Source organism: Halichoeres trimaculatus, unplaced genomic scaffold (genome assembly GCF_033239565.1).
Source record: "Halichoeres trimaculatus isolate MK-OKI-2021-1 unplaced genomic scaffold, fHalTri1.1 fHalTri1_scaffold_8, whole genome shotgun sequence".
Classification (NCBI taxonomy): domain Eukaryota; kingdom Metazoa; phylum Chordata; class Actinopteri; order Labriformes; family Labridae; genus Halichoeres; species Halichoeres trimaculatus.
Window position 1 is genome coordinate 32,842,204 of NW_027437186.1, and position 14,301 is coordinate 32,856,504.

Here is a 14,301-nt window from a genome sequence, read left to right on the forward strand (position 1 = left end):
GGAATATCTACATTTACATTTACATCCTGAAAATAATTAGAATGCAGTAATAAATCAATTTTGGGCCTTAATTAAGTCATGTGTTTTGAATGTGTTTCACTATTTTCACCAACAGGATGCCATTTAATTTGTAGCTCAAAAATTAAAGGCAGCAGTAAAATCCCGCCCCAGAAACCATGTTCAGGCATCCAGCTGGGGCTCACAGAGCTGTATCTTTGTATTTTGAGAGCACACAGAGTCGGCGGCTTGCAGAGAAGCCTGCAGGGCTACTAAAGCAGAATGTCACTGATCTGCTCTGATGAAGTGGCGTGCCATTTGTTCATCCAGGAAGTTCTCAAGGAGCAGCAGCAACGACAGAGCTGAGGGTCACAGAGGGCATTGCCTGCAGGTAGATCTGTGGCTCACACCTTAATTAATCTGCAGTGCATGATGCCAGGTATCCCATTCATCCCCTCGCATACACAGGCGCATGTCAGGCATATGTCAACCCGCTCTGGCACTCCCCGCCCATCCCATAATGCAGTTTGTGTTGGTGTGGCAGCTCGGGATGCGTCCCTGACGAGGATAGGAAGTGACACACACCAAACTCGGTGTGTCCCCCAGCCAGCTCCGGTGGCTCGGGGCCTGTCAATTCCAGCTCCATCAGTGGCACTGGCTCAATGGCAGTGCCTGTGACACATGTCACAAAGTTTTAAATGTCTGCTCTTTTCAGCAGGATGGCTGGGCGCGCGCTGCAGTCAGGGGAAGGATGACATTTTGTGTCGTGTGGGGGGAACTTGTTGTGGCTCCCCTCTTCCTGCCTCCTCCGGCTGTCAGTCCCACTTTCCTCTGAGCATATCAAAACACAGACAAATAAACCTTGTCATTTTGAAACGCCGGCACTAGTGACCAGCCTCCTGAACGGCATGTCAGCTGGAATATGGTCACACAGTCCTGTAGGAAGTGGTGTGTAAACACGAGCAAGCACGCATGCTCTAACACGCACACAGTCTGTGGACTAGCAGAAATGTTTAAGCTGAGAGAAATAAGAAAGAAACCGATTCAGACATTGTGGACAAACATTGCATGAGGCTATCTCTGACCTTTCCTTCATCTGTCTGTGGATGATTGACGCGCTGGACTGAAGCTCAACAGGGTTTTTTTTCAACTCCTAAATGCTGCAAGTCTCTCCTCTTTTTCTCATCCCTGTGGTTTATTTATCTACTTCATCCCCTGAAGAAGTACATGATGTGTTTGCAGATGTAACCAGAAGTTACAAAGGGCTTTTAAAATGCTCTCAAGTTCCAGAAAAAAAAGGAGTATGACAAATATGAACATTCAAATTTAATAAGAGCAGTGGAGACACCAAAAAACATCGAGCCACATATTTATTTAACAAGAAACATTTTATTTCAACCCTTTTAATCACCTGAAGGTATTCAGCGATGACAATTTTCCATCGGATTCATTACATCATGTAAATATGACATATTTTCAGATCAGGGTGTTTCCTGGAAAGCTTGAAATTCAATTAAAAAATGGCAAAGACTATAAAAACTGTAAAGATATAGCAGTTATAAAACCAAATATAAGCAGTTAAAAATAATGCACTGAGTCATACTTTCTTTTAAAAGATTCATTTGGTGCATTTCAGTCAGAAGCTGAAGCCTGAAAGGTAAAAACATGAAAACAAAATCTCACTATTTATCATATGTATTGACCTGAAGCACACACCTCAACTCTGCTCTCACTTAAAGCTCATACTGGAATGGATAAACTTAAAAACTGCATTCAATATATCTCTTTCAGGCATGCTAACATATTTACAGTGTATTCATTCAACACAACTCATTCAAACAAAAGAAGAAGCGTTCAGCACTCTGCCACAAAATGAAAAATACACTCTGAGGATGCCCCGAGTTCTGACCAAAGATCTTAGGAATGTCTTTCTAGGCTGTCTGAAGCTCCTGTCTCTGCAACGTCTTAATATTCTCAACAGCAGATATGTGAGGAAGTGTGTGTGTGAGTGTGTGTGTGTGTGTGTGTGTGTAAAAGGAGGAGAGAGAATAAGAGAGATGAGTCCATGTCAGGCCCCAGGTGTGTGACCGTCACCCCTTTCACCCTTGATTAGTGGCGGTAGTGGACGGGTGATCCATCATGGCTGTCAGAGAAAAGGATGCAATTGGCCGGGCCTGTTTTTCACTGACCATGTGTAAGGAAGAGAGAGAAAGAGTGTGTGTGTGTGTGTGTGTGTGTGTGTGTGTGTGTGTGTGTGTGTGTGTGTGTGTGTGTGTGTGTGTGTGTGTGTGTGTGTGTGTGTGTGTGTGTGTGTGTGTGTTCAGAGTATGTCTGGAGTTGTGCGGCTGCTGTTGCTCGGAGGCAGTCGTGTCAGTGAGAGTGTCATCTCTGACTATGACTCGGAGCTGGGAGCAGTGAGGCAGAGACAGACCCAGCACAGCAGAGGAGGCCTCAAACTACGAGGCCAGAATAAAACTTTAAAAGCTTATAAAAAGAAAAAAAACCCTTGGATAACTCTTAAGTATAATCTTCATCTCAAATCAAGCTCATATATCAGCAGTGGTTATAATAAATAAGACAGATTTGATCCTTTTCCTTCTGTTTACATCCATTATAATTCATGTCCCTCTTTGTGCCTGAGCAGCTGTCCATCAGAGCTGGTCGTTCCGGATGAATCTGTTGCCTTCTGAGTGCTTGCCATAGTAGACGTAGCGGCATTTGGAGAATACCCCTGAAAAACACAATGAGAGTCAATCAAGTGACATGTAGGATTGCATGTGTTACAAAACTGATTGTTTTTAATTAGTAAGAAAGATTTGTTCACACTGAACATCATTTCAGACTAAAAATAGGCATTTTAGTTGGAATGTAGTGATACACTGATCTGAGGATATAATTTGTCATGATACAGAGCTATTTGCAATGCTGGGTTCACATTTTCTCAAGAGTTTCAAGTGAGTTTTTTAAATAGCCTTATGCATAGGTCACTTTCTTGTTCAAACAAATAGACTTTTCTGAGACTTTCCTTTGTAAGAACACAGAAGGAAATATTGCTAAATCATAGTTTAACTCATCTACAAAAGTACGTTGAAATAGCTCAAAAAAAGTGCAAATGTTAACTGTTGTGTTAGCAACTCTCAACTGTCATGTTTTCACAACATTGTCATTACTTTGATGTAAGATCTGGGTTTGTTATACTGTTGTTGAAATGTTGGCTAAACATCATCATCACATTGTCCATTGGGGTTTTCATAATATCTGTTATGTTGTCGCAAAAGGTGTAAAATTGTTGTGTGAAATAATAGTCTCATGTGACTTTGGCAACTGGGGATCGGTATCGAAAACCAACTCCTGCTAAGAACTGAAAAAGAAATGTTTCAATCTATCAACATCGTTAGCCTTAAAGCTGAACAATTCTTTACGTTACACCAGAGCTGCTGGACTTTACGTCAACTAGTCTGCTGCAGCTATCTTAGCTTAGCAGATAGATAGACAGTTTCCCAGGATTCAAAATCCTCAGGATTTTCAGCTTGAAGTTTTACTGAAGAATTGAACACACAAAGAAATGTACAATACTCTCACACAAGATTCCTATTAAACATATTTATCATAGTACATATCTCTTTATTTACCATTAAAGATATAAACTAAATAGTGCTGGCTTGATGCTTGTATATTAGGGTTATTGCAGTGATATGCAAGTGGTTAGCATACATCAGTCACAACAGAATTTCAACTTTCATCACGGAAACACATCACAGTTACTCTTTCTTGATAATACTGAAAACTCCAAATGTCAAAATACTCAGGCAAATGAAAGAAAAGTCACATGCAGGCTCATGGCTGGTTTCATATCTACGGCAAGGTTCCCAACAACTCAAACAATTGCTTTAACCACTCTGAGTCACTAGATGGCCTACTTCAGTCAATAAGATGGACCAAACAGACGTGCAATTTTTACTTAATTTTTTTATTATTTATTTCCAGAGATATCTAGATCCAGTGACCAATTTCATATCTATTTACTTATAAACTCAATTAAACGTTGTTCACACAGAAAACCCGTGAAGCTAATTTTTGTACAGAGAAAATTCACAGCACAAATTGAATCCATAAAGAATCAGATTGATAAGCAGAGTCAATAAAGGCATTGGTATCAATAAAATCTTATTAATACCCATCCCTCGTAGCAATATTTGTTTATCCTCTAGAGTCAACTCATTACATTCTGTCACTTAACAGTACAATTCTCATTGAAGTCACAGGCGTGATGGATGTAATAATACAACAAATAGAAGTTGCGTGCAGATAGCGTCCTCTGCTGTTTCAACTGGGTGTTGTTTCACATTTTCATCTCACCTATTTAAATCATTCTTTATGTGTGTTTATTTTTAAAAAAATCTTGCAAAACACTGTTAGATCCAAAACTTCATATTTACTAATATAACTATAGTGTTCGAATCGTTAGAGAGTTATATGTACTACAGTGATTCACCAAGCATTGATCATATTTTTTGTGTGCTTTACATCTAATGTCAAGTTCAATGAAAACAAGTCCTGAAGTTTTCTTTTACACGGCTGATAAAAACACACAAAGTACAGCTGTCTTCTCAGATGCAGACGCAACTCTAAAAAACAGGGTAATCATAAAAAGCCAAATAGGTTCTTTGTTCAAAGTGATCATACGCTAAATTTGTTTTGAAGTACCGAGTAAAGAGATCGTAACAAAAAATAAAGGCCTCCTTGTTATCTAAATTGCACAGAAAATTATTTTTGCAGCTTAGTAAATCAACGTAATTCACTGCAGGGCTGTTATAAAAGCATATTCAGATCGGTTAGTGCGCTTTAGTATGTAACAGATAATAATTACAATGTGCTCTTTATCCTGAGACCTCCTGAGGCCTCCAAAAATGTCCCGAGTGAGACTACAAAGAAGCCCACAGAATGATGTCAGTGAAGCTTTTAAATACCAAAAACAAGGCTCTAACTGCAGTGTGGTGGCCAATTTGCTGCGGGTTCTTAGACCTTAAGCTCACAGGCTGTAAAGCATGTCAAATGTGAACACAAGCCCTGTTTGCTTACACTCAAAAGGGTAACTTTAAAAGGCAGGGTCATCACATAAGCTATTATCCAACTGTTCTGAAGTATGGGTGGTGAAACAGCAACAACAAAAAGCTAGTTTTCAGATTTAGTTTGGGGGATTCTGAGGGGTTTTGAACTGGTTATAAAACAGACTAAAATAACTGGTGTCTCTTTATGATCAACAAAAGCAAATCAAGCTATCAGCATAAACACTTTTCCATAGAAAAACACTCTTCATAAGCTACTTTTGACTATTTCAGACTTTAGTAAAACGACAAAAAAGTGAAACATTTTTTATTAGTTCTTCAAGAACATTAATTTATATGACATGTAATATGAAATCTTAAAAATATTTCTTAAATGTCAAAATAAATACCTTAAAATATTGGAATATTTCATTTTGAGTAAATGACTATTCAAACAGAATGAATACCATTTATCACTGAGTCCAATTCAGAAAAGGCAACCACAATCACGAGGATGACCACTGGCTTGACAGTTGTTTAGAAGGTGATCATTGTCATCCTCCATGAGGAGGGTAATCCATTTGAGGTAATCCATTGCTAAAACGCCGGTTGTTCACAAAGTGTTATTACAAAGTATAGCATTCGTCTTCATGTTGATCAAGGGGCCACATCTGGTTAAAAAAAATGAAGTCTATGCTGAAGCGCTAGAAGTTGCTGTTCATTCAGAATTCGCTTGAGGCTGGCTGCAGAAAAACTAGACACACACACCCAGCCAAAATATAAACTTATGCAGCATTAAAAAACATATTTACAGTCTGGTCCATAAACAGCTTGGGTCTGAAAAGCTAATTTCACAATCATCACACACTGTAGAGGTTTTTTTTTTCTTATTTAGCAGTTAATAAGATATTAAGATTACAAGTTTGTCTAATCAGGTTCCCTAAAGCTGTTAGTTAGTAAGCTAAACGCCTGCTTCATATCCAATATGGCCTCCAGCAACAATCAGCTTCATTTGGAACAGACAGGTGATGTAGTGAAGACTAAGCCCATATTTTACTGACCTACCATATCTATTGTATTAATGCAGGTTTTAATGAAAAACTTTTTTTTATTTCAAATTTATTTATTTTTTTCTTTGGAGTGATAGAAAACATTTTGACCACTTAACAAACTTTTCTTTTCTTTTCTTTCATTCTTTTTTTGCCACACTTGTAGTTATTTGTGTAAATAGTCAAACACTGGAGCTTGAGGTATTACACCATACACATCATTCTTACCATGTTGCCCCTAAATGAGGAAATTTGCCTCTTTACAGTCAGATCAAGAGAGAGGCTTTGAATTTGAAGGAGACTTTAATTTCGATTCTTACGAACAACCCAAGAAAACAAAGGTAAAGAATAGATATTCTAAAGTTATAGGAGTATGAGTTATCATAAAGAAGTTACAAGAGGTATTTTGTTAAAGCTACAAGAGGAAGCAGTCTGCCATGGTAAACTTCTTTAAAAAGTAAATTTCAAACTAAAAAAGAAACTTAAAGTGTTTGCATGTGAGACAACATGAGCAGAAAAAAAAAAACATTGCCTGATCAGACAAAAAAAAAAATGCCAGAACAACCGACAGCGCCTGTTGTTGCAGTAAGAAATGTGTCCCTGTCCAGACTGAGGACTGCCCACAGCTCCGTGACTGCTCTGCTCTGTCTCTGATGTCACAGCTCTCACGCCGCCACTTGATGATTGTGGCGAGCTGCTGCTAGGTGTCACCTCTCGCCAAATGAGGCAAGGACAAGTGGCATTAGTGCTGTCAATGATCCTCCGACAGCAGAACAGATACAGCTTTCGCCAGGCTTCTTAAATAGACATCAAGTGCATTATAAAAGGAAAGAGGAGGGGGCGGGACAGCTGGAGACGGAACAGGGAAGAAGAGACTTATGGGAGCGGCGGTGTCGCAGAGGGATGAGGGGTGCTTCGAGCGCTAAGTCCAATCACATAATCCAAAGAGACATTGTCAAGGGCGGGGAGAGAATGGCAACTAAGTGACAGAAAGCAGAGACGGGGACAGAGATACTGGTGCCATATTAGTGCCAAGCATATTCTGATGCCACCCTCAATTCTAACCAAACTTGACACATCGCTCTCTTCCCCCCCACTCGCTCTGACTCTTCAAAGTAGGCTCCACCAAGTCACACACACACACACACACGCAAATATAAAGTACCCAGCCGTACACACAAAGACACACACACATACCAGTCCCTTGCAGCAGTAGTGGGTGTTCTGTCAGGCGGAGGAGCAGTACAGCAGCAGCAGCAGCAGCAGCAGCCCACAGGCCCGGGGACAAGCTCAGTCAATCTAAATCTGGACTTTGTAGTGGAGCAGTGCTCATTTCCCCTCATAGCCCAGCTACTTGAGGTGATCCAAACACTGAAGTGTGAGGAGCTGTCACCTCCGATAAAATCCAGGACCAACTCCATGCCTGCCTGCTCCCCTGGTGTGTGAGGGAAACATATACGTGTGTGATTTCTTGTGTGTGTCTGTGTGTGAGTCTCTGACAGTGAGGTTGTGTTAGGCGGGGGAAGGAGAATTCCAGCTGCCGTGATTCGCCTGAGGATATAGGTGCCACGGCTGGAGACTGGGCTTGACACCGCAGGACTCCGGGTGTCTCACAGCGCTCTGATCACATGGGCGCTGGGCTCTTTCACATATTCACGGCTTACCCGGCGAGAAAACTCACTCTCTCCAGGAGTAGGGTTCTTAAAGAGATTACCCAGCGAGGTACCAGAACCAAGGCTCCTTAAAGACATCACCTTGAGGGGATATATTTGTAGGTTGCAACCAAAGCCTTTCAGAGATAACCTTCACAGATGAAGGGACTAAAGCTAAAGATCCCTTGAGCCTTCACACTCTGCCGCGCTCGTCACGAGCCCACAGGGACCGAGGAGGATCGGAGGGAACACTTTCTGAGACTCTCCGGCACAGATCAGGATGCTTTAGAGATGTATGATCAGTAAATCAGCAACAGGGGTTTAAGGAACAATTTAATCTGATACATAGCTGGACTCTGATACAGTAGTTGAAAAATTTCTGAAACAGTTGTTGCACTTTACACATGATGAGTAGGGATGGGTATTGATAAGATTTAACTGATACCAATGCTCTTATTGATTCTGTTTATCGTTACGATTCTTTATGGATTCGATTTCTCCTGTGAATTTTCTCTGTACAAAAAGTAGCTTCACAGGTTTTCTGTGTCACCAACATTTAATTGAGTTTCTCTGTATGTTACTTAATAAAAATAAGTCAAAACACACACATTACGTGATGTTGATGTACTGTTTATTATGTTTTATTATTGACTGAAGTAGGCCATCTAGTGTCTCAAAGTGGTTATAGCAATCGTTTAAGTTGTTTGGAACCTTGCCGTAGTTATGAAGTCAGCAATGGGCCTGCACGCTACTTTTCTTCCATTTTTCTGTATTTTGACATTTGGAGTTTAGCACTTGCATAACACTGCAATTACCCTTATATATTAGCATCAAGCCAGATCTATTTCTTTATATAACTTTTTGGTAAATAATAAGCCATTTACTATGTTGAATATGTTGAATAGGAATCCTGTGTGAGACAATAATGTGCATATACTCATAATGTGTGTATTTCTTTGTGTGTTCTGTTCTTCAGTAAGACTTCAAGCTGAAAATCCTGAAGTACAGTTTTCTTAGGAAACTGTTATCGAACCCCAAAGCTAAAATAGCTGCAGCAGAATAATCGACGTAAGGTCTTGTAGCTCCGGCATAATACTAAGAATCAATAAGGGAATCATTAAGGATATAGGGTAAAGATGTTGATGGATTGAAACATTTCTTATCCATTTGCACAGTAACCGGTTTTGAAACCTGTCTTCAGTGTTGCCAACTTTGCGATTTTGTCGCTATTTTAGCAACTTTCTGGACCCCCCCAGCGACAAAATTAGAGGAAAGCAACTAGCAACAAATCTAGCGACTTTTTTTGGTGGTTGGTGGCTCCAAGGTCACGGGAGAAAAGTTACAAAAAAGCGTTGTTTTCTGTCTTTTCCCGTTCATGCATGGCCAACTGTACACTGCGGGCACTAGGGCGGTTCAGTTGACAAGTAGGCAGTCTCTTTTCATTCATGTTGGACTGTAAGACCTCAGACCTGTTGACTCCTGGTCTAGCTCAGCCCATTATGTCTGTTTGTCCTTGTAGTAAAGCTAAATACGAACTAATTTTGACAAATTTTGTTTTATTTTGAAAGTCACTGGGTGTTTCAAGGCAGTTTCTGGTCATGACTTCCTGTCCTGCTTGATCTTCCCTACCCTGAATTTATACATCACAGCTTTGTATCTGGCAATAATATTATCTTTAACATGACGGACCAGTCTCGCAGACGGATACAGTGTAAGTTGACCCCATTGACTTGAATGGAAACCTGTTTGATTTATTTGCCGTGATGGAAAGGAGACGCACTGCAGATGCATCTGGTGTATTTCAGCTGTGGTGGCAATGGTCAGCTGTCAGGGAGGTTGCCTAAAACTACTGCAGTCTGAACCCAGGCTAGGAATAAAAGGAGTAAGGAAGTACATTAAGGTGAAAAGAGTAAAACAAATTACCAAGAATGCATTGCTTTCTCCCAGTAGGTAAAAAAGTGCATGAATGTGTCTTAATTTTCTGTGAAACCTGACCCCAGCTCTACATATATATATTCCCAGCACTACATTAAGCAGTGTGTTTTGTACATAAACACACTCCAGTTCACCGTGTCCCCCTTCACAGCGAGAGCCCACTCTTATTATGAGAAAAACCCTGAGAAAGATGGTGCGGTTGGAGATAGAGAAGGGAATAACTGAACCACACTCACTCTTACATAACACCTTGTGAGGCCGGGCTCATGCCTGTGGGGTTCCCGCCTGATGAGCTGAGACTTAATAACAAGTGGTACAGTGCCAGCGCCAGTGGTCTACAATATCCTCTGTGTATCCTGAGCCATGGCTGAGCACACTTGAATCAACACCCACAATCTCTACCATACGCACATTATCACAACTCATGCACACTTTCATCTCCTGCACACAAACACGGCACACAGTGGGAACAGTGGGGGCAGCCATTAAAGTGACAGATGAACAAAGTGATGTGGAGGCTAATGTTTCCATCATGCCCTGGTGGAGGAACAATCAGGCCTTTGTTGTGCATATGTCTCACAGCACCTTGTTGTTTTTAAGAAGAGTTGCTCACTGTCTTGTCTTTATTAAAGGCGGTACAGTGTGTTTCTTGTAGCCTCCTCTCGGTGATCGCTGCAGTGTAGGTTCATAGTCACACAGTCTGGTCTTTTCAGAGCTGATTACCCAAAGCATGTGTCCTCTCTACAGGGGCTTGATGGGCCACTCTGCCACAGTGTGAGTAAACCAGCTGTACAAAGCCTCCTATGTACAAGGCTCTATTTTCAAACCCACAAATATGGTTGCAAATGTTTTTGTTTCATATTGTGAATGTAAGATTTTTTTTATTGAAACAACAAATTAGTAAAAGAGGTTGAGTCATGTTACAATGGCTCTGTAACCAATTAATTATGCCAAAAACTAGCTCAATCCAAGGTACAATCAGTGAAACTTTTTGCTTTGATGAGGAAAGTTAAAATGGCCAAGGGTCTGCAACCTGCAACTCCAGATCCTCATGCAGCTCTTTGACTCCTTTGTAGTGGCTCTTTGTAGCTTTAAAGAATATAATTGAGATAAAGAATTTTTGTTTTTCTTACAGAGGGTACTGATGACTAAAGACATTGACACTGAATAAAATCATGTGTTAACATTTTGTTGAACTAAATACTCTTCACATCTGTCAATAAAGCCAGCCACCACTCTAGTTTACCTCCAACAATGACTACAGCCCACCAACTTTCCTTGTACCTGTGGCTAACCTCAAGTTTTACACCCCTAGTAAGATGACTAAAATCTACAAAAAGACAAATCTGGTGGTAATTTAGATTTTCATTCTGTGTGGATGGATTCAATTAACTGCTAAGATGCCAACTTAAGTTACATGCTTGATATGTGAAAAGACAAAAAAAATTAAAAAAAATTTAATGTTTGAAGTTTTTTTCGACATTTTAAATTGCTGGAACTTTTGCTTTTTTCCACATTTTCAACATTTTTTACAATTCTTGCAATTTTCCTTTACAATTTCCTAAAACTTTAATTTTTAAAAAAATATTTGCAATTTTTATTTTATTTTTTCAAATTTATTAAATTTCTTTCTTTTGCATTTTTAATTTCAAAAAATGTCAATTTTTGAATTTTTTTGAAATATTTTTAAATTTATGTAAAAGAAAAAAATAAGACACTACATGTTTATTCTTGTAAATTTAAAAGTATAACAATATATATAGACAATTATTCACTAGATTCTAACAATGTATAAAAGTTTAAAAAACTATATGATCTCTATTGTGGTGACAAAGTAGATTTTGTGGCTCTGGAGTGACTTCAATCCAGGTGAGTTGAAGCAAAACGGCTCCTTTGAAAGTAAAGGTTGCAGACCCCTGAATATGACTTCCCTAAGCTTTAATAATGCAAACCACTACAGACCAGCTCATATATTTTAGTTCTAGTTTCTTTCCAGGTACATTCTTAAATTAAGACCTTATCTCCTTAGATCTTTAGTGTCCAAGTAGATTTTTAAAGCCTGAAAACACATTTTCTAGATTCGGTTAACCTCACATTTTACAGGCACTAAGGGGGAAACAGTTAATTATGGAGACTAATTTCAAGCTGCGGAAGAGATAAGTCCCATCTTGAAGCTAGTCTCAGTTCCACTTTCCTCATCAGGGTTTTTTTTTATGTCTTTCTACAAAGAAGAGCTTTGTGTGAGTACACAGAGCAAAAATATAATCAACCAGTTGAATTACAATGCTGCAGTGGAAATGTTACTGAGAAAAAAAAAAAAAAAACTTGGGGAACATAAATTTCAGAGGGCCAATTGGAGCAAGTGAACTCCAAACGTCCCTTGTTGCTTCCTCTGTTTATTACACGTGTTGCAGGGAGATTTGCAATACCCCGAAGACTGTGGCCAAGTCATCACACTGGAAAAGCTAGTTAAAGTCAGAAAGGATGAGAAGAGGCCAAAATATCACGATGGGGCTCAAATTTGGAAGTTTAAATCAGGTCGCGATTATTTTAGTTAATCCCAAGCTCAGACTTTTTAACTTGTCTTATGGCCATAAATGGTTATTATGTAATGTGTGGCAGTGTTACATCAAACTACTTTATTGTAGTACAAGTAAACCAACAATCTGAAGAGCAGCTTTATATTAGACAAACTACTTCACTTGATTCTTCACCAGAAGAGCCAATTTCTTTAGCAATGGCTCATAACAGAATGCTAACATGTACACTTAGTTTGTGCAACCTTTTTATATTTTTTCATATCCAGCAGCTGTGGGCACAAACTATTCATCCAAAACATATTTTTCTTGCTACTTAATAAAACGTTAACTTCTCTCCAACACGTGCAAAAGTTAAAACAGATCACTGGTAGTATATATCTCAATGGCAATGGCAAAAAAATGGCCGCAGTTGAAAAAGTAGCTCTTCAACTGGTGGATATTATGGACTCTCTAATGCGACATTTTTGCACAAGTACTGCATGAAATTATTGTAAAGAGAATTTAAAAAAAAAACTTTTTTTACATTTCTCCTTTCAGCTGAATTAAACTTGCAGTGCTTTTGTGCATCTGACTGAACCTGCAGGGATATCCACTGCATTAAAACAGAACACACTCACAATTGTGCATGCATGCACACACACTTACAAGAGATAGAAAGAGAGAAGTCAGCGAGAGGAGGGAGATGGAGTGGGTTTAATGATTGTTCCCTGCATACAATCAGCTTGACTCTTTTCAAGGGCCATCAATATGTCACAGAGAGACACATCCAACGGATGTAGCTTTTAACATCAAGGTTATCTATTCTCGGCATGGATAGCCCCCTCCTCTCTGGTTTCTCATCCCATCTCCTTTGCAAATCTTCCTCCCCTCTCGTTTCAACTGCTCCCACTCTTCTTTTTACCCTTCTGCTCACTCTGTTTTTTCCTTATTCCCTCCCTGATTCCTCCCCTTCACTTATTGAATTCTCTAGTTTTCTTTCTTCTGGCTTCATCTCCTTTTCTGTCCTACCCTCGAGTTTGGCCACTTAACCAACAATTCCATCAGTGCTGCCATCCATCAGTGCAAAAACGCAATAAGAAAAAAGCCAATTAACAAGGCAATTACACTTTCAGTATTATCTCTGAGGGCTGAAATAACACTGCTGGGCAGGTGGGGGGTGGGGTCAGCCGGTGCTGGGGGCAGGCATCCATAAGAGTTGGTGCAAGAGTGACTTATGGGCTTGGGGCGTAGGCTGCTGTGAGCCAGGGCTATTATTGTGGACACGATTCATCTCCGGCTGTCCTTTTATCAGTTCAGCCCAACGTCATGAGATGGAGTCGCCACCTCCTCTCTGCAGGGAGGCCTGCAGATAGATAACCCCCCTGTGTCCCATAAACCAACAGCCAGTGGACTGATTCAGCCTACTGAGAGACGGGCTGGCACACAGCACGCTGCCATGCATCAGAATGGGATTGTTTCACTTCGTAAAGGTTTGTTGGATATGTGCATTGGTTTTTGTGCATTGGTTAATTAGGAAACAATAACTTTAGAGAATCTTGTGAATAAATAGACTTTGCAATGTGTCTGGTTTTACCGGCATACAGTCAGGTAGAGTGGATTGTTTTCTATTTTGTTACCTAACCATTTGGAGAAAGTACAAACAAACCCTAGTCTATACTGACCAAAGTTGAAAATTACACTGCTCAATGGTTTGGAAGTACCCTTCTGTTTCTTTTTTTATTGGTGTTTTGGTGCTATTGTAAGCAGAATGAATATGAAATTACGACACTATAGCACCAGAGAGCTTTGTTGTTGACAAATGGGTGTAGCCATTTTGAACCAAGCCAACTACATTACCCCAGCCTTAAGGAACCATGACAAAGATATGCTCCTGAGTCTTCTCCAGTAAGAACGTCAATAAAATCCAGTCCTCTTTAAAAAAAGACTATTAGTTTCAAAGTTAGCTAAATAATTTCAACAATAATCTATAAACCCATTGTTTCCTGTATTGCTTCTTTTTCTGCTTTTATTTTTCACATATTTATTAGGACTGTCAGTTTAATCCGTAAATTAGATGAATTACACCACAAATTATATACCA

The 14,301-nt window shown here is 39.7% G+C and overlaps 1 protein-coding gene across 1 annotated transcript in view; it reads right to left on the reverse strand.

Moving 5' to 3' along the window:
* Window positions 1-1,499: 1,499 nt before the first annotated feature.
* lrmda (leucine rich melanocyte differentiation associated) overlaps window positions 1,500-14,301 on the reverse strand; it is a 305,952-nt gene continuing 293,150 nt past the window's right edge. Inside the window, exon 7 of the mRNA XM_074676073.1 lies at window positions 1,500-2,728. Coding sequence (XP_074532174.1) covers window positions 2,649-2,728 — 80 coding nt within the window. The 3' untranslated portion in view covers window positions 1,500-2,648. The remainder of the gene's footprint in view (window positions 2,729-14,301) is intronic.